The sequence below is a fragment of the Haemaphysalis longicornis genome, unplaced genomic scaffold (assembly GCF_048455015.1).
Source record: "Haemaphysalis longicornis isolate Haplotype H1 unplaced genomic scaffold, Haemaphysalis longicornis Haplotype H1 scaffold_3, whole genome shotgun sequence".
Taxonomy (NCBI): Eukaryota; Metazoa; Arthropoda; class Arachnida; order Ixodida; family Ixodidae; genus Haemaphysalis; species Haemaphysalis longicornis.
In genome coordinates, this window is record NW_027526335.1 from 3308178 (window position 1) to 3327398 (window position 19221).

The 19221-nt window shown below is 46.7% G+C and overlaps 1 protein-coding gene across 7 annotated transcripts in view; it reads left to right on the plus strand.

Moving 5' to 3' along the window:
• Nucleotides 1-19221, plus strand: part of LOC144173872 (gamma-aminobutyric acid receptor alpha-like) — a 127552-nt gene that overhangs the window by 79447 nt on the left and 28884 nt on the right. For all 7 annotated transcript variants that reach the window (XM_077702162.1, XM_077702163.1, XM_077702158.1 and 4 more), the window contains 5 exons: nt 4763-4888; nt 10843-10949; nt 14076-14143; nt 14892-15112; nt 17309-17391. In XM_077702162.1, coding sequence (XP_077558288.1) covers nt 4812-4888; nt 10843-10949; nt 14076-14143; nt 14892-15112; nt 17309-17391 — 556 coding nt within the window. In that variant the 5' untranslated portion in view covers nt 4763-4811. The remainder of the gene's footprint in view (nt 1-4762; nt 4889-10842; nt 10950-14075; nt 14144-14891; nt 15113-17308; nt 17392-19221) is intronic.

Sequence of the window (19221 nt, forward strand, 5' to 3'; positions counted from 1 at the left end):
CTTTATAGAAAGGCAATACAAAGTTTGTTAAAACTCAATATAGTGAAGGCAATAAAATTCATGTTGCATTTTTGCAATAAAAAGTTCATTGATTTTATATTGGCCGCATTTTTAAGATGGGAGATTTGGTTCACTCTATAAAAACGCAATACGAAGTGTATTAAAACTCCATGTCTTGAAGGCAATAAAATGTTGGTTGAGGTTTTGCAATACAAAGTTTGTTGACTTTTTAACGAGCACAGTCTATAAACGATGAGTTTTAATTGACTTTTTATTGACTCAATAGAAACACAATAGGGCGTCTATTAAAACTCAACGTCCATTTTCATGATTGTATCTTTTAAAATTTAAATAATTGCTTCCTAATATTTACACGACGTCACAGTACCTTTATGTCTGCGAGCCAAAAAAAATTATATCTCCTTTTATTTCTAATGAAATTTTTGCGTTTGAATTGGTTGTTGAAGGAGCGCCAGCTATGAAACGGGTAGGTACCTTTGAAAGAGGGAAAACGTAAATTCTACTCTAAATTCTTAACTATCCTATGATGCACAAAGTTGACGGGGGTTACTCAAAGCGTATCGGGACAGCGTTAAGTTCATTAAGAGTTACCGCTGTCCATGAAGTACAAGAAGAGTTAAAAATATATTTGTGTTCGCTGGAGCTTTAGTAGTTTGCTTCATCTACATTCACGCAACTCAATGTGAGGTTGCCGCTGTCGCATGGTGTGCCCGTTATCGGAACTTTTGTTGCCGCGTTTCATACCGACGCGCGCGTTCACTGCTACACCCAATTTTAAAATCATCATAGCACTGTGCGCAAGTGAAGGACCTTCGTACTGGTGGCGAAGAAACTAACGTGCCTTTCTAGTAGAATTTTTCTTCAGCTCTTTCTGGCCTTTTTTTGGAGTTTTGTGAGCTCAAGAGTATCGTTCTTTCAATGCTCAATCGATTTGGCATGATGAACGAATGTCGTAATTAAAAAAAAAAACAGGCTACAGACCACAGGCCCTCTCAAGAACACCAGTACACTTCCGCTCCCCGCCCCACATACGGGTGCGCGCTGAAGTGATTTTGCCTGGATCCACTACTGTTATACGTCCTAAAATATCGCATGAAGTAAATTTCGAGAATTACTTAATTAAGTAACCGAAATGACCGAGGAATTATCACTGTAAACAACTTTGCAATTTTTTGCCAATGTATTGTGTCGTAGCCTGAAACCATGCCTCAATTCGAACATCACGGTCGCTGTACGTACCACCTTAACTGTACCATTACTGTCCGTTTCATGCTGAAATACGGTAGTCTGTGGCATTTATGTACGCGGAGCCATGCCATTACGCATGTTTTCTTGGTGCTGCGGGCAACAAAATGCTGACTCGTGTCGAGCATCGACCCAAGCCTGAAGGTCATGTGCAGCTTCCCACTGCAGCCTGTTTTCTGGTGGACCAAGGAGCGTCCCAACATAATAATATATTACCATTTCCGGAGTCGCTAACGAAAACCGCAAAATTCCTGTGCGTCCTCCAATGCTGTTTTATCGTTTATCTTTAAAACCGCCAGTGTGTGCTCGGCTCAACAATGGCAGTGCACGCGTTCACTAAACAGTATGTCCTTTCATTAATGTTTGAAACCTGAATGGTAGGACCTCATTATAATTTTTTCCTGAGATCTCACGACAAAATTCCAAATGCAGCAAGGTTTTACTCAACTTGCATACCTAACCGCAAGAGTATGGTCAAACGACGCCGTCTTTGCGGTATTATTTGTTCTTGATAAATTTAAAGTTCGTTATTGCATTGAATAGTGAACTTTGCAGTGATTTGCTCTACCTCATCCAGGAGTGGTACTTACACCTAAAGGGGATTGCCGCCCCACAAAAGTTACTGAATAGTACACTCCTCCAGGCAGACTGTAGGGCATTTACGCACGAAGCATGGACAACTTGACAGAGAATAATGCCAGTATTTCAGACCACCAAGGCCGAGCTTTTTACAGCAGAGTCGACATTTGGGCGTACCGAAACGTTAACCAGATTGGCGATGTTACAAAGCACCAGCTTCTCATATCTGCCTGGCGTCCTTAGAAGCTATGAGGTGGACTGCGTCACAGAATCAAAACAGAAGCCGAAATTTCAACTGACATGTCGTGACAGTACTGATGGCTGAATTATTCCGCTTTGCGTGAGGGCTAATCCTACCATGTTCGTGTAATTTTCACCGTTAACAGCGCAGTTCTCGCGCGTGATGTCTGTGTAACGCTTCTTGTATACATAATTCATAGCCTGTCGTTTTTTTTTTCAGATAAAACCTGCGCTACATATAACGTGAGTGCATAGACTCGGTGTATTCTGCACAAACTTTGCCTATTTGACCTTAGACTGGAAGATTCTGTACGGGCGCAGAAGGCTTATAAGCAAAACAATTTCTGCATTTAAACATCAACTAAATAAAAAGATCTCATTTTTACGGCCTACGTAATTTTATTGCGGATGTCACAGACACCATACTGCACATGTTGAAATAAAGCAAGTAATCACGTGAAACTGTGACCATTTAGTGCAATGCCTGCACAATGTGCCCGTGCGTGCAATGTGCGTCCCGAATCACGGGCGCAGATTTGCACCACGCGGTCTGCGGATTTTCGCCCAGTTTGCGGATTTTCGCCCACCTGGCACAAATACAATCACAATCAACACCAATATCATGAGAGAACCTTAAAAGGCCTATTTGAAGACAAAATACAACCTTTCAATTTAATGGCACTAACCTTTGGTAACTCGCACAGCTCCATTCCAATCACAGACGTTTTTTTTTTCAACCGAAGCAATGCAACAAATGTCATAAATTTTCGAATTGTGCGCTGCAGTGAAATAATATGGGCAGGCGTAGGAGAGTACTAAAACGTAGTTATAAGTATGTTAACTGCACGTTAGAATTCAAATGATAAGATCAATGGAGGCCCCTCTACAATCGCGCAATCATGTTCCTTGGCGGTGACTTAACTCGTTGGGCCAATCGTACATACAAGATCCTGTGATGTCATAGTGAAATCGCCGCCGGGAAGTGGGCGGGGATTCGCCACTGCTTCAAATGTTTAATTGACTGATTGATGGATTGTAGGGTTTAACGCGCCGTAGTGGAGGTGCTCATGATTAATTTTGACCACCTGGGGATCTTTAACGTGCGCCAAAATCTTGTACACACGAGTGTTTTTGCTTTTCGCCTCCATCAGAAAAGCGGCCACCGCGGCCGGGAATCGAACCCGCGTCCTCATGCTCAGCAGCAAAACGCCCAATGTTTAATTTATTATGTCGATTATTCCTTTGATTAGTTTGAGATAGAACTGGCATCGTTGTTATTGGGACAAGACAGTCTTTTAAATGAACGACAGTCTTTTTAATGAACCCAACATGCATTTTATCTTCATAGCCTTTATGGGCGCTTGCAAACTGCCGCGCTTTTTTTTTCTTTCGGGGGGGGGGGGGGGAGGGGGTTGAGAACAATTTAGCCCCCCCCCCCCCCCCCCCCCGAACAAAAATCCTGGCTACGCGCCTGAGCGTGAGAGGGACTACCTGAAGTTGGTGTTCATGTAGCGTCCAAAAATATCACGTGGTGTCGGCTAGCTGTTTTTGTGCTAACTGATCTGCTTGCTTCGGGTGCTTAGTTCAGCGCGTGTCTTGTGCGCGCTTGGTGGGGGTCTTGAAGTGTCCAGAGCCATTGTTAAGGAGAAGGGGGAGGGGATATCGGAGTTCAAAATTAGCGCCCCTCAGTGATAGTCTGGGGCGGGTGAGCGAGAGGGGTATGGCCATTGGGAACGGTGCAATTGTCCCTTCCAAATTGTCCCTTCCCATATGTGCTGAAATGAGCCTCAGCTGTACCAAATAGCCCAGCATAGTTGGTAACTGGGGGCTTGTTAAGGGGCACGCAGGCGTTTTGAGCCCTCACCTCAAACGGCGGTGGCCGGTGATGACATTGCCTAGGACGAGAAAAGCTTTGTTGAGAGGAGGCAGGCGGGGAAAAAAGGGTTTAGCGGAGGCGGAGTTTGCTTGCTGGTGGGAAACATTTACGACTGGCGAAGTGTGGACTCTGGTAGCGGAAAAAATCACGAAACGGGGAGAGAGATGTCGGGGGGAAATGAAGGGACGGCCTTAGCTACGGTAGGGGGATCATCCACGTCGCCGGTGTGATAGATGGTGGAGCCGTAAACTGGGGAAGAAAGAAAATATCGTGGAGTGGTTGATGATCGAGCGGAAAAATCGTCTGTGAGGAGGGATTTGGGTAACGAAAACTCGCGGCGAAGCCCGCAGCAGTTCCACCCAGAAATCATAGCTTTTCGTATTCGAAGCACATGCTATTTTATTCGACGAGTGTGGGGAAGTGGTTTAAGCGTGATGCGAACGATTTTTTTTTTTCGCAGGTGAAGGTCAAGGGATTCCTCGTTAACCGCGAGGCACAGATCAAAGTTGGGAGAGAGTTTGGGGACGAGGGTGTGCAGTTCTTTAGTTATGGTTTGCGCTGCTATAAGAGGGAGAGCGATGGGAGAACAGGGTGGGAGAAAGAGAGCGTTGGGGCACGTCTGGTCGTCCGTGATTGAAATACGTGGTGTTTTTTATGGGGGGAGGAATCTGTGTTGTTTTTGTTTCCTGGGCTCTCAGCCGCGGCTTGCCATGCCAAATGTTCTAGGTAAGCATTTACGCATTTGAGTATTTGCACTTTAAAGATATCGACTTGACCATATGCTTTCCTCGGTCCTTCTAGCTACAAGAGTCCGTCTTGATGCTGGCTGGCGGAGAACGTGTTCGTTGGCATGCTGCACTGGATACCGGAGTTGGTGCCGTTGTTCCTCACCACAACACTGGTGCCCTCAGTCTTGAGTTTCTCGATGTAAGTGAAGCAGTTCTGGATTTATAAGAAGTTTATTTTGTTCGTTTAGCTATAAAATCAGCGAAACGCAGGAAAAAAAAAGCGAAGTAAATTGTGCCGGATAATAGTCAGGGCGATTCGCATGAAGGTTCTTTGTCACGGGAAATTTTCTAGAGAATGTTAATATTTTTTCTCACGGGCATCAAAACACAGCTGTTTACCTTTTTCAGACATAAGGTACTTTGAGAATCAAGTACAAAGAAAAATGAATAAAGGTATACGCACCAAAGTTCCCCTTTGGCACAAGTAAAGTTATTTCGTACTTGCTTGACGTCTTGCTTTTCACATGAAACCCACAGGGCAAATATTTTTATAGGCCTACATCCTAAACAAGAATGATGCTATACTGGCTGCTTCGCGTGTGCAAGGAAGAATATTCACTTTTTGCCCCTCCCCCCCCCCTCGCCCCTATTGCTACCAAGTGTTGCCTTCAGAAAGAAAGTACTAGAAAATTTTGAAAATCCATTGCAGAAATTTGTGTGATTTTGAAATAGTCTTACGCATATATTCTCATATTATACAAAACTTAATAAATGGACGCCCATAGCCACCTTTCCAACGAAGAAAAAAAACTACGAATCGGTGGCCAGGGGGCAGCCAAATTTATATGGTTTAAAATATTTCAAATAAAATAGCTAGAAACGAAATGGTAAGTATATGCGCGTTTCTAAACTTTACAAAGAAAAAAAATGGCTGGCAATTACAATACTCTTTAATGCGATACTTGGGCGCAGCAGCAGTGCGCTGAGGGAACACTCACTCGTGGGTTTTCTCGACGGCAGCGATAATGAGCCCCTGCGTCGGCGGCGCGAAGTGCGTCTCAAGCGAACACACATGATAGTCACGCGCAAACCCCCCTCACGTTTTCGCCAAGCGTCGCGCCGTCGAGCGCCCCGTGCGGGCCCAGCATACTGCCCCCAACCCACCCCCACCGCACACTTCGGAGAGCGCTGGCTCGCGCCGCCACGGCGAACCACCCTCCCCTCCCAATTTCGGGACACTCTCCTCCTTTGCTTTCTTTCATCGTACGCTTTTTCTTTCACTCGTCGGTCCTGCCATCGTTGACACGGTTACGCCGACAACGCTGCTCAGCCCACACTGGGCCGCCAAAGGGCTGCGCCGTAAAAAAAGAATTTGCAACCAGCTTTTGTGTCTGTCTAAAATGTCATAATAAAGTCAGCTGGCATTGTGCCGCACGAAATCGCTGGGGGGATTCACCTTCATCGCTACCATACTTACTGAGAAAATTCCCTTCGAAAATTTACCACCACAGTGCAGTGCAGTACCACCGCATACTGGTTCCGCTACAGGGAAGATGCATACCTCGAACAGAGTGTATACGCATTCTCGGTCTGCGCATACAGGAAACGGGGACCAATACGCTCACAATACAGGCCCTGCAAAACACGGCTACTCAAATTAGCAGGCTAATTGCAAGAGTAGCCAACAGACGACATGGGCTCAAAGAGGGCAACATCCTAAGTGTCGTGCATGCTTTCATTATAAGCAGAATTACCTAAGTCACTCCGTACCTCAAGCTCACTCGAACAGAGAAAGAAAAAGTTGAGCGTATTATACGCAAAGCCATCAAGTTGGCAGTGGGCATCCCAATATCGGCCTCTAACGAATGACTGATGGAGATTTGCATACACAACACCCTACACGAACTCGTCGAAACCCAGCGCGCAGCACAGTACAACAGACTAGCCGGAAGCGCCACCGGAAGAGCCATCTTACATCTCCTCCGCATCTCCTACGCAAACCAACACGGAACAAAAATTTTGCTCTGGGACGAGTTACGCGCGCACCTGTGCATCCATGTGCATCCGGAGCATCATCAAGAGAGTCGGCTGGCCCGAGCCACGGCACTTCACAAGCAGTACCACTCCAATGCAGAGGTCTGCTACGTTGACGCGGCGGACTACCACAGACGACGAACGGCAGTGGCTGTTGTAGTAAACCAGCAGGGCAATACGGTCGCTTCATGCTGCGTCACAGAGGCTAATCCCGAAACTGGGGAAGATGTAGCCCTCGCTGTGGCCGTTGCGGGCACGTCGGCCCCGACCATTATCTCCGACTCCAAGACCGCACTACGAAATTATGCACGAGGAAGAATATCCAAAGCTGCAGCCAACATAATCCAAAGCAAACCAATCCTGCCCTCAACACATATTCGTTTGATATGGACACCAGCGGCCCGAGGATCCAGCTACCAGGCCGACTTCGAAGACAACGTGCCGTCATCGATGGGGGGAGGGACAGGCTGGCTACATATTAAGAAATTACCAAGCATTATAGATTGGGCCAACGCACACTTCCAGCTGCTGATCGTACGCTTAGCAGAAGGCAATCGGTTGCATGGCGCAGGATACATTCGAACACATTCCCACACCCCGCCCTGTGCCACCGCAACTTTCCAGATACATACACAGATCGTGAAAGGGTGGGGTGCCGCAGCCGCCACGCTACAACACATGGTTTGGGCGTGTCCCAGTAAACCGGAGACACCAGGTTGACGCATTACGAGGCACGAGCAATGGGAGGCCGCGCTGCTTAGCTCCCAACCCAACGTCCAAACAGTAATCGTCCAGCTGGCGGAAGACGCCGCCAGGGCCCATGGGTTCGTGACCGCCGTCTTAAGGGACGAGGACACTGCCACTCCCAAGCAGTGACTCCGTCTTAAGAGACGACTATAATAATGCTTTAGATGCAAAGTATCTCTTGCTCTCGGCTCCGTCGTCCATCGTCCATCCAGCCGCCGGCCCATTAAGACACCCCGGCAACACTGCCGTTCCAGGAGCCCTTTAAGGGGAAGCGTGCTCGTCTCGTGCCGGCCCAGGAAGACACCGGCAACACTGTCGCTCCAGCATCTCATGGTCGGGGCTATGTCCCTCCCTTGTTGTGGCGCTGTCCACACCCCCACTGCGCATGCTCGGCTCATCTCGGGCCGGCCCAGGAAGACACCGGTAACACTGTCACTCCAAGAGCCATTAAAGGGTAAGACACCACCGGGCGTTCAGCAAGCCGAGCATGCGCAGTGGGGGTGTGGACGGCGCAACAACGACAAGGGAGGGACATAGCTCCGTCGCATCTAATAAAATTACACCATCTTCCCGTAGGAGAACCCTGCGTAGTATGCGAAACAGCCATGGGCTCAACGCAATTTCCCATTTCGTAGTTCCGGTAAGTGAAAAGTGTGGTAGTTACCATGGAAACCAAACTGTAAATATAACGGTAGCTACGTACCTCAACCTAACGGAAACGACGAACTGAAAACTAATGGGCACTTGAATCGACCCCATGGCTGCTTTGCATACTACTCAGGGTTCCCCTACGGGAAGATGGTGTAATTTTTTTTCATCATCATCATCAATGCACACGCGTAACTACAGTGCAGTTTAATGTGAGACAGTGCGTGCAAGTTTTATGGCGAAAATTTATTGTCCTCACTGATGCCGTTGTACGCGAATACACCCTGCAGGAAAGCCAAGTTTTCATGATGATGATGATGAATGATGGTTGGTTAAGTGAAAGAAAAAAAAATCTTCCCGTGGCCAGAATCGAACCCGGTTCTCTCCTCGTGGAATGAAGCATCCGATGACTTCATTTAGACATGGTATAAGCGGTTCGGAAAACTCAGATGACAGCCAAGGAACCCGTCACGAGAAGAACGGCGTTGCTCTGCGTGCCGTAAGGCTGTTAGCCACAAGGTGTTAGGCCTAACTTCACACTTGCAGGTTTAGGACGTTAGGCCTAATGTCAGGTCTTGTGGTTTAACACCTAAAACCGGCACCCACCAAAAGAAGTGCTCACTGAACGCGAAGCAGCAGTTACCGATTCGCGCCGTGCACCCATTGCAAGCCCGAACGCTAGGCCTACGGAGTGCACACTTGAGAGTTCTGTGGGTATTCTAGAAAAGTGCGCACCTGCAGTTTAGCAGTGTGGGATTGGCCCACCAAAGAATCTATTACGAGGAAGCTTCGCGTTTAACCATCGTCGTCGTTAGACCGAGGGGTGCATGGTTTTTTCTGTTAGTGGAATAAATCCACTCAAGAGCTAGGCCTCCTTTTCGAATATCTTTTCCCTATAATTTGTTGGCATGACATGTGAACTTTTGATGAGGACTGAAATTATCCTTAAAAATTAAAGATCACAGGATGAATTAGCAAAACAGTTTTGATGCACCGGCTGCCTCGCGATGTTAACCAAATGAATTTTCACTCCGGTGCCAGGCTTACCCCAGTATTCTGAATCACTCCTCCATTCCGTGTGTTTCCTCCACTCGGTCGAGGGGAGGAAACGGCAACACCTCCCCTTGAGGTCTCAACGTATTTCATAAACGTGTTGAGGCCGATCTTCCGAGGAAATCCTCCATTTGGAGCGACCCTTGAGACCGCAGTTTCGAAGGAGGAGCGAAGGACATCTGGAGGCGAGGTTATTGCAAATTTGTATTCAAGACATGGAAGTACGCCTCAAAATTATAGCTTTATAACGTTTTTATTTTCTGTTAAATAACTATATAGGTATTTAAAAATATATTACGTTCTTTGATTGAGCGGAGCACAAAAAATGACATGAGCTAGGTGGACACAACTAGAGATAGCTATTTTTTGGTCTGGCCACACTGCACACATACTTCGGTAGCAGACGATAAATCTTTTATTTTTGTGTATGATGCTCCCCGTAACTCGTCATGTGTCCCGTTCTTTCTGATCTTATCGATTACTGTGAGTCTCAGCGCCTCCACTACGGATGACAGCCAAGATAACGATATCAGCGGAAGGGCTGGAGGTGTACGGCGGTTTGTTTTCATGTGTGACGAGCGCATATAATCTGCCGGAATTGCCGACACAGTGAGCGCTTATTTCTTTGTTTTTTTGCTGCTCACGCCACTATCCTCAGCTAAAAGCCGCTATAATGCTCAAGTTACAAAGTATTCCGTGCGTAATTTGGATGGCACCACGGTAAACCCCATAGAAACGTCCCCGTTCGACAGCCCGCAAGCGCAAGGTAGCAGACGAGCACGAAGCGACGGGCACTTGGAGGGGGCGGAGCCTCGCAGCGCGGGCGGCTCGAAGAAAGAAGAAAAAAGGAAACTGCGCTTTGGAGCAGACTAGACCCTCGCTCGCTTCGCAACGGCGATCGCCTGCTTCATACGCAGTGCAAGCAGATTACGGTAGCCGTGTCATGGGTGAGTGTGACACCTTCATTACAAGGTGATGACTTGCGGTACATGACAGCAACAACCTTGTCATTGCGAGGATAAAGACAAGCCCGCACAGATATCTCGGAGCTCATCACGACGCTTTGAATTACGAGCTCCAACCAACGCCTCACGACACGCCTTGTCGGCGGCGACGCGTTGACGAAGGCACCCACCACAACCTGAAATGTCGCGGCGCCATAACATCGTAACGTAACCAGCAGCTGAAACGCAGGGAGCATTGGGTGGCCGCGGTTGCTGGTGTCACCTCGGTAGCTCCACAGCGGCCCCGCGACACGAAGTCGCCCTCGCTTAAATGCTCGAAGGTATTCAGCCGGTACCTTATGCGCTAACATGGCAAATTCACGGCGCGGTAGTTCCCTAAACCTTCATTTAATGCCTCATCAATATGGGATACATGCTCCGCGAAAGAGGCGAGCGAGCACAGCCGGCTCGAACCGAGAGGAGCGTGGGCGGCCGTCTTGAAAGTAGTGCTGGAGATCTGTTTCAAGGTAGCACAGACGACACCTTGGAGTGGCTCCTCCAAATCGCCGAGCAGACTATCGAGTGGAGGTTAGTTTATGAAACCGAAACTCGCTTTCGAGGGTCTTCTCGAGCGGAGGCTCGAGGGGAGGAGGGACTCAGAATGGGGGGGGGGTGGGGGGGGGGGGTGAGTGTTTCACAGATTGGACAACGACCGGATTGCTTGCAGGGCCTTCAACGTTGGGAGGTCCAATAAGGAGAACAACAAAAACGTGTCACTGCTGCTAGACAGCCTTTTGCAAGGCTACAACCACCACGTGAGACCAGGAAAAGTGGGTGAGTCGTCCCCGTCCACTCCCTGAGCACGGAATGCAACAGCTGTAGGGTGCACACCAGATAAATACGGTCACCCTAGCGCAAGGCTGCGTCGTTGAAACCAGCAACAGCGGTCAAAGGCCGTGAAGGTTATGCATGTTTGGTTTATATAACACAAACGTCAATGTTGTAGGTTATGTGCTATTTGCATTACATACTCGGTTATGTGCTGTGTGCTTCAGGTACCATCTAACTGCAACCGTAAGATTCCGTGATGTCACAGGGGTGCAGGACTAAAACTAATATTGCGGGACTTTTAAAGGATCCGCAGTTATTTTATAAATGAATTCAGGTGAAAATACTCCCCTAGCCAGAACAATACGCTGTTAGGGAGATGCTATACTCGGTGACAACTTAAGAACGGCACCGGAAGTTGCGGCTGTGCCTTATCACCGTAGCCGGATGTTTCTCCGCGCGGCGCAAGTAAGGCGTTACTGGGAATATTTTGAACATGGCGTGAGCCGTTCCCGTGATTTTTTGGACTTGATATGCTTATAAACGACTCCAGTGACGACAAACGAACTGCGTGAGACAAGGCAGACGATATCACGCACTCATAGCAAACCCCTTTCAAAACGCGCGCGCACTGACGTCACGGGTCCGGCGCTTTGCCGGAGTGATACACTACATGAGGTGGTGCCGTTCTTGAGTTGTAACGGAGTATAGCTAACTGCGTCAGTTAAAAAAATATTAGTGTTAAAGCAGCCTTTAAAATGCCGAATTGCGAAGCAAATGTTGAAAGTTTGAAAGCTCTTTTGAAAGGCTCCTTTTAGTTAAAACAGCCAAGATTTATGTGGCGGGCAGGATTTTACATTTTAGCTCAGACAAGAGCCTCAATTAGTGGCGACATAAATCTTTGTGTGCAGGTACAATTCAGGTTTAGTACAGTTTTCAAACATTTTGCCCCAGGGAGCAGGTACTATTTCAGACAACCTCAGGTTTTACCGAAACGTAAGGCAATCTTATTTTAAAATGGCGCCCGTGTAGTTGTTTTTTTTTTGTTTTCAATACAGTCCAATGCTTGTAAGCTCAATGCACACAACTAAGCTTTTAAAATTAACTGAGAGCACACATGGTGAGGGCGCAACGTTTCGGTTAATCTTGTTGCCTTCTGCAGAAATTCATGGTCACTGTAATGACCCCACAAACGCTGTCGTGTTTCACGCAATATAGCGCCCTTGGGAGCACCGCGAAAGCGCAAGTCCGTGCAGCTTGTTAGAAAGCCAACAGACAACTTAAAAACGCCGGTTCCACTACGGCGATGCTTCATCTTTATTAGTGAAAGTTTGTCGTTTTTTTGTGTGTGAAGTGTGGGTTTGTACCGGGAGTCATTTGTACTGGCGCTACGGATGCAGCGAGGCACATGGAGGTCATTTTTCTCGAGTTGATATATACAGGGCGCATCTGGAAGTTTGCCGCGGGGCAAAGTCATTTTTGGAAAATAAATCCGCCTGTTTGTGAAAAGAAAAAAAAACGGAACAAAATTCTAAAAAAGGACAGACACTTCGTCCCATAATTTATCGATGGCTACCGCAACTGTAGCAGTGGGGGAATTTATTTCGATCGAAAAGACGCGGGGGAGGGATGGAAAAAAATAGTTACAAATACTGTTTTGACGTGTTCAAACAATCTGGGTGCCGTAATAAACGCTCACACGAGCTCGTAAAGATACGTTGTGCGAAAGCTGGCTTTAAACTTCGATTAAAGCACGACGCCATTTCCGAGAGTAACAAAATAGCGTGAGAGGCTCGACGATATTTCGAGATTTTAGCCCGACTATTTCTTGATCTGGCAGAGGAACCACGCAGCCTATATTTAGGCAAAAACCGTGTTCCCCGGGATGGCATCCAAAATCAGGTTTTCCCAATTTATTCAACACATTACTGGAGTCGCCCGAGGGCAGAGGAGGGCGGGGGTTGTGTTGGTAGTGATCTGAGGAAGCAGCTGCCTGGGGGCGAGGTTCTTCAGACGGAAGCAACGAAGGCCGATCGGGGTCGTTCGCTGGTTCTTCTCCGTAGTGTTATTTACTTTTACTTGCATTTATTTTGAGTCGCTTGGGTAGTTGCCCGGGCCGCATTACCAGGAATTCCTTACAAGGCTGCTGTTGCGCCGGAGTGAGATTAGCTGATTGTTCATCAGCAGCTGCACGTCTAAATGCGCGGCGTTGTCGCGGCCCCGTCACTGTGTACCTCTTATTGTCTCATACTGCCACGCAAAGTACTGAGATTAAAAGCAAATGTTTGCTATTTTATGCTGCAATTTTAAGTGTGATTGTGAGCAGGGATTGCGAAACTGAGACGTGAAAGCGTTTTAGCTGTGTAGAACCGTGGGAATGAAGCTGATGAGCCGACGTCGTCTGTTGTGGATATTGTGTTGTGCGTGCAGCCACAATGTTACCGCTTATTCAGCGCGGGAATGACGTTGCCGCGAAGCATGTGTGAGTTTATTTATTTATTGTTTGTTTACTGCCCGGCCACGCTCGGCTCTGTTATCTGTGTCCCAAGCGAAGCGCGTCTTCCATTCTTTATTTTTATCCCACACGGGCTATCTCGTTCAGATAAGCAGACTGTTGCGCCATAACGCCACTACTAGCCGAGAATAATCTTCCTTGATCTACAATGTTCTGGATGTAAATTGAAGGTTCCAGAAACACTCGCGCCGAAAGATAAAAGCCTGCACAGCAGACGCCGCGGCATTCGAATCACCGGAGCTCGCCTGCACACGTCACTTGTTGACTGCTGCTTCGCCGCCTGCGTATTCTTTGAGTTGTTAGGGGAGCACAAGTTCGCTCCAATAAACTTGTTTTCCTTGAAGACAACTGCGTCGTCTTTGACTTCGTGACAATATCTTGGAATGTTGAGGTATTGAGGTAGTGGCATTGGTACACATCTCTTTGAGGAGAACAACAATGTAACAACGAACGGCAAAACAGAAGTTAGAAAAATTGTCTACATCTACTGGGTATGCATGCAAGAACAAGTTAACGCTGTTGCACCGTGACGGATAAATCAAGGTTATGGAATGTAACTATTTTAACTTTGATCATTACAAATGAACTGAGCGCACTTGTGTTTTTCCTTCTTCAAGACACTCCAACAGATGTCTATATTGACATTGAAGTACGCAGCATGGGACCGGTGTCCGAAGTTGATATGGTGAGATACAAAACATTTATCTATTCATTTTCACACTGCATTCATCACTCGGCGGCATTGCAGTTTGTGACGGGTGATATAGTCACTTCTTAGTATAAATTTACCCGTAGCTGTGTTGAGTTCAGATGACATTCCGAATTGCCAAAAAAACAAAAAACGTGCCACATTAGCCGTTAAGGGCATTGTAAATTTGGAGGAAGCGCTAACTTTATTCTGTAACGTTTGAAAATGCTTTTACAGCTTTATAAAAAATGTGTTAATGAACTAAGTTTGCTAATTGTCGGCCGCTCAAGAAATGAACTCACAAACCATGGTTCGGTCTGATGTTGAAATTCAGCAATCTTTTTCGTTGTGTTGTTTATCTCAAATACTTTGTGCTCTGAGTTAAGTCGCAGCCGACACCAGTGTTACTTTGCAGCCATTTCTTGAGCCACATTGTTAGAGGGAAAGCTCTAATAAATCATAAATCGCAAGGTCACTGAGCCGCTGGAGCGCAAGTGTGGCAGCTGCGGTGTCACGCCACGTGATCCGCTGCTGAGAGGCGTCGCAGCTGCGCTCACTGCTGTACCACGTGACTAGGCGAGGGTTTAATGGCTGCTTCGCCGGCGCTTGGTCGCTCAGTCTCGCCACGTCTGTGCGGGCACTTTCGCTGTGGCTCATAACTACGTTTACAAGTGTTAAGCCTGAGCCATTGTTTTTTTCTTTTTAGAGCACACGACTTAGCCTCATTGCGCTCCTCTCGTTCCAGACGTACTCGATGGACTGCTATTTTCGTCAGAGCTGGATGGACCGCAGGCTGGCCTTTCGCGGCTCCATGCCGTCCATGACTCTGTCCATTTCAATGCTGCAAAAAATATGGAGGCCGGACACGTCATTCCTGAACGGCAAGCACTCCTACTTGCACACCATCACACAGCCCAACAAGTTTGTTCGTCTTGCGCAGGATGGCACGGTCCTCTATTCGTCAAGGTACTTCCACTAACTTGGAGTTGCAAGATATCATCGTATGTGTGTTCTGCCGTGTTTGGCAAGTGTGCAGGCTCAGTGCATGTATGTGCATGGTGTCACCGCGAAATTGGTGCGGCAAACTTAAAAAAATATGTTGTGTGTTTATTACATCAGGAAGACAGCCATGCGCTGTATTTTCATTGGTTCGGAAAGGTTGCATTAATTCTGCGAATTTCATTTACCCAAACGCAATCTGCTGAGGCGTTGTAATACGCTTCAGCTCAGTTTTAAGATGGCAACAAAGTGTTTAAAGCAGGTTTGATCACGTGTAGCTACAAAACGTCGTTCAGTTATTCTTCGGCAACATCAACGTTTAAAGCAGGTTTAGTCCGCTGTGGTCAAAGACACCATTCCGATATTCACGGGTCACAGCAGTGCTTAAAGCAGACCTAGTTTATTTCGATCAGAAGATGCACGACAGCCTTTAACGCGCTTGTGCGACGAAGGCTTAGGTTAGCCGTACCAAACATGAGAAGTCGGAGTATCTAGTTAGAGATTTCTACTTGGGTTCTCGTTCCCGCAGAGGGCGTCTCGTGACAGTTTTTCATCGACTTTACCAGGGACCATGAATCAGGCGTGCTGCTTAACAGCCTCTCCCTCTGAAAGTATCTAAGCCAGACTACGAGTTAAATAAAAGCCCATACTCAAAAGCCGTCGTTTGAGTCCGCCGCGGGAAAACGCAAGAAAACCTTCCAGCTTACCACACAGCAAGGAACGGCAAAACCCAAACTGGAACAACTGGGAGAAACAAAAATAAAACCGTTTGTCAGTTGGTTTTTGCCAAATTGCAGACGAGAATGCCTAATGGCTTGGTGGAAGATAAAGGGTGGGAGATTCAGAGCGGGAAGTTTCGCGAGAACGTAAGGCTGACCCTAGGAGAGCAGGCAGCAAACGGAAAGCGTGAACGGACAGCTGAAGTAAAAACTCCCTCGCGCCATATGTCTTGGGCACACGGCACAGAGGCTCGATGTAAGCGTTGGCGTTGGTTGTGCGAGTTCCAACGGCAGCGACACATTAGCGCCATCGGCGGCAACAAAGGGCGTCGGTTCGTGCGCTCGTTGCTCGCTGCGAGCGGCGGAGAAGAAGACAAAGCATGCGTCGAACTGGTCGTGCATCTTGTCCCGACACATACATTGCTTATGCAGAGCCCGAGAAATCTGGCGTCAGAGGAAACCCAGGGGACGCGGCAGAGCAGCAGCAATTGTTGGTGTTTCACCAAGCGTTGATTGCATCCTTGTTTTTGCATGACCTTGTTTTGCGCATTCGCGCTATAGTTTGTGCCAACAGTATTCACCTCGCACTTTAAAAAATTGAACGGACCCGCTTGCCAAAGCTGAGGGTGGGGATGTCGTGAAATGAACGCGTTGATGAGCTGCGTGTGGAAGTACAAGTGACATGTCCCTTCTCGCCATTGCCTGCCTCCACCTGCTTGGATTGCCGCCCTCCTCTCCCTAATTTAATGCGTAGAATTCTTTGCGGATTCACCCTCCGACCAGGACCGCATTTCCAAAAAAATGCAGATTTGGCGGAAACAACACCTTCCATCATTATAACAGCGTAAATGAAGATAATTGGTCGACCAGAATTTGGAAAAACCAGAAAATAAGAAAAATAAAAAAAAATAAATTTTCACAAAGCTGATGTGACAAAATCCGAAATATGCATCTCGCTACAAAACTGAAGAATAAACAAAAAAAAGCCCGGAAAGAACGTTGGAAATACATAAAAAAGTAGCGTAAACGGGCCAACTCTAGCACGCCAGGCATCTGTAAAAAAAACGTAATTAGTGAAGTAAACGCAGTTCACCGCTACAATGGTATATATTTACATCATTGGCGAAAAGGAACAGAAGAAAACTTAAAAAAGATTATAATAATCCAACGTCTTTTGCGTCTCATAGCCATATTTAACTGCAAAAAACTCACACTAGACAAGCAGCATAAGAATTTTACGCATTAGTAGAAAATTCTCTGAATTCCTGCAGATTTTCTAGAACGTAGCGTTGCTACAAACTGGAGTCCGCCTGAGGCGGCACACTTGTCAGTGCTGTCTGCTCAGGGTTTTTGCACGCTTTTAGGTTTGAGAAAATCCGGTTCATGATAACCAGCAGACGTGACATGCCTAGCTAAAGTTCGTCTGCTGTTTTTTTCAATACAGGCTTACAGTGAGCGCTAGCTGCCCCATGAACTTGGAGAAATTTCCCATGGATACTCAGCGCTGTCCACTTCGTATTGGAAGCTGTGAGTGAAGCGGTGATTATTTACGCGAAAAAGAAACTTCTTTAAATTAATAAGGGTTTGCAAATTTGTCACTGTCATCCTCCTTAAAAATGAGAATGCCTCGCGTTACCGTAATATACTATATGTTGAGTTTATAATGCGTCCATTCATTTATGCGTGTAAGCAATTGAAATACCATATTCGTTCTTCCGGGTGCCACGTAGAATTCTAATTGTAAACGTATCTGAAATTGCATTTCCCGATTTTGTTTCAAGGTGCATCGACGAACCCAGCGACACGAAGTTGAACTAATGGAGTAACCTGAGAACTTCCAACTTGAAGCCAGTTTCAGCTCCATAGCTTCAAGCTAGAAACGAACAGTATGACGCGAAGTTTAGTACTATGAAGTAACATGAGAACTTAGTCGAGTCTGTAACCTGTTGGTATTTTGCATGCTAAGAAGTTTTATCAGGTTGAGTACGAGCCCACTAGCTGCGGTAACCTTGTTGCTAGGGGATCGCAGTTAGGATGTAACGTGTTAGCATGTGACCTGCCTCCCATTCGAAGCTGTTACGAACGATTAACCGTTCTAGTGACAGCCGCGGAATTTAGAGTGACTTTGAGATTGTCGAAGGGAGCCGTGATTTTTTTAAGGTGCTCATATCCAGCAGTACCGAACTAAATACATGGTGACAAATAAAAAGACCACGGAAAAGTACGCCTTAATATGTAGCGCCCCGAATTTCACTCGGTATTGAATTGTATAGCTGGTAGAAAACTCTCCTCTTGGTGCTTGGAGGTTGAAGCTTGGTGCATAGAAATGTTAACATGGTTGAACGTTCGCAAAAAGAAAACAAAAAGCTTTCCGGAGCCATTTCCGACGCTCACGAAATTGCCGCTCTCCGCGGGTGGTCGACTGCATAGCTCGCTACATCTACCGCACTCGTGGCACAGCTTTGCCTCCTTGATCGATTGAAAATGCTTGAAAAAGCCCGCGCCGCCTCTTTCTAGTTGGAGTTTCCAATATAAACATTCGCACACTGTCTGAACATTCTGGGTAGTAGTAGGCGTACTGCCACATTTATGAACAAAAAAAATTGATTCTTTTAGTCAAATCGTTACCGTAGACAGCTGCGCTGTGCACGTGCGCCACCCACATGAACGACAACGAATAAGTGTTGCGTTGCCAAACACTGAAGTATTTAGTCACTCGCGACGCCCAGTTTTGGCGTTGACGCATTGGGGCAACGGGATGAGTATTTCGCCATTCTCAGTTCGCGTGTAACCGAAGTGTGTCTTAAATGTGAAGCACTTATACGCAGGTTAAGTTGACCCTCGCACTCTGTTTGTTTGTTTGTTTGTCTTTATTCGCACCTTGTGCAACGTACATGACGCTGGGAGCAAGCAGTAAAAGCTGTCAGAAATCGACGGCTTGACAGAGCTGCAAGCCCCCAAGCACTGGACAAGCGTTACGACAACATTAAATACAGCTTGTATATTGAAAAGAAAACAAGAACAAAAACAAATGGACGAAATTAACTACCTATACAGTAAATACACAGAAGCCGTAATGGCTACTACACGTACTTCGACATTACACAAACTGCACATGCTATCATGCATTATATATAGAATAACACAGTTAATGACACCGCTATACAGTGAAGAAAACAAAGGAAAAATGAAATTAAAGAAAATAATATTTTTGTAGGGAAATCAATAAAAGGCAATCGGTAGAGCACAGAGTAGTTTTTTGACATCATATGTACCGATGCGCAACAAACAATGACCACATTCAATATTTTTGAACATACTGTCGTAGTTCTCGGAAAGCCATTTCGGGGAGTCTAT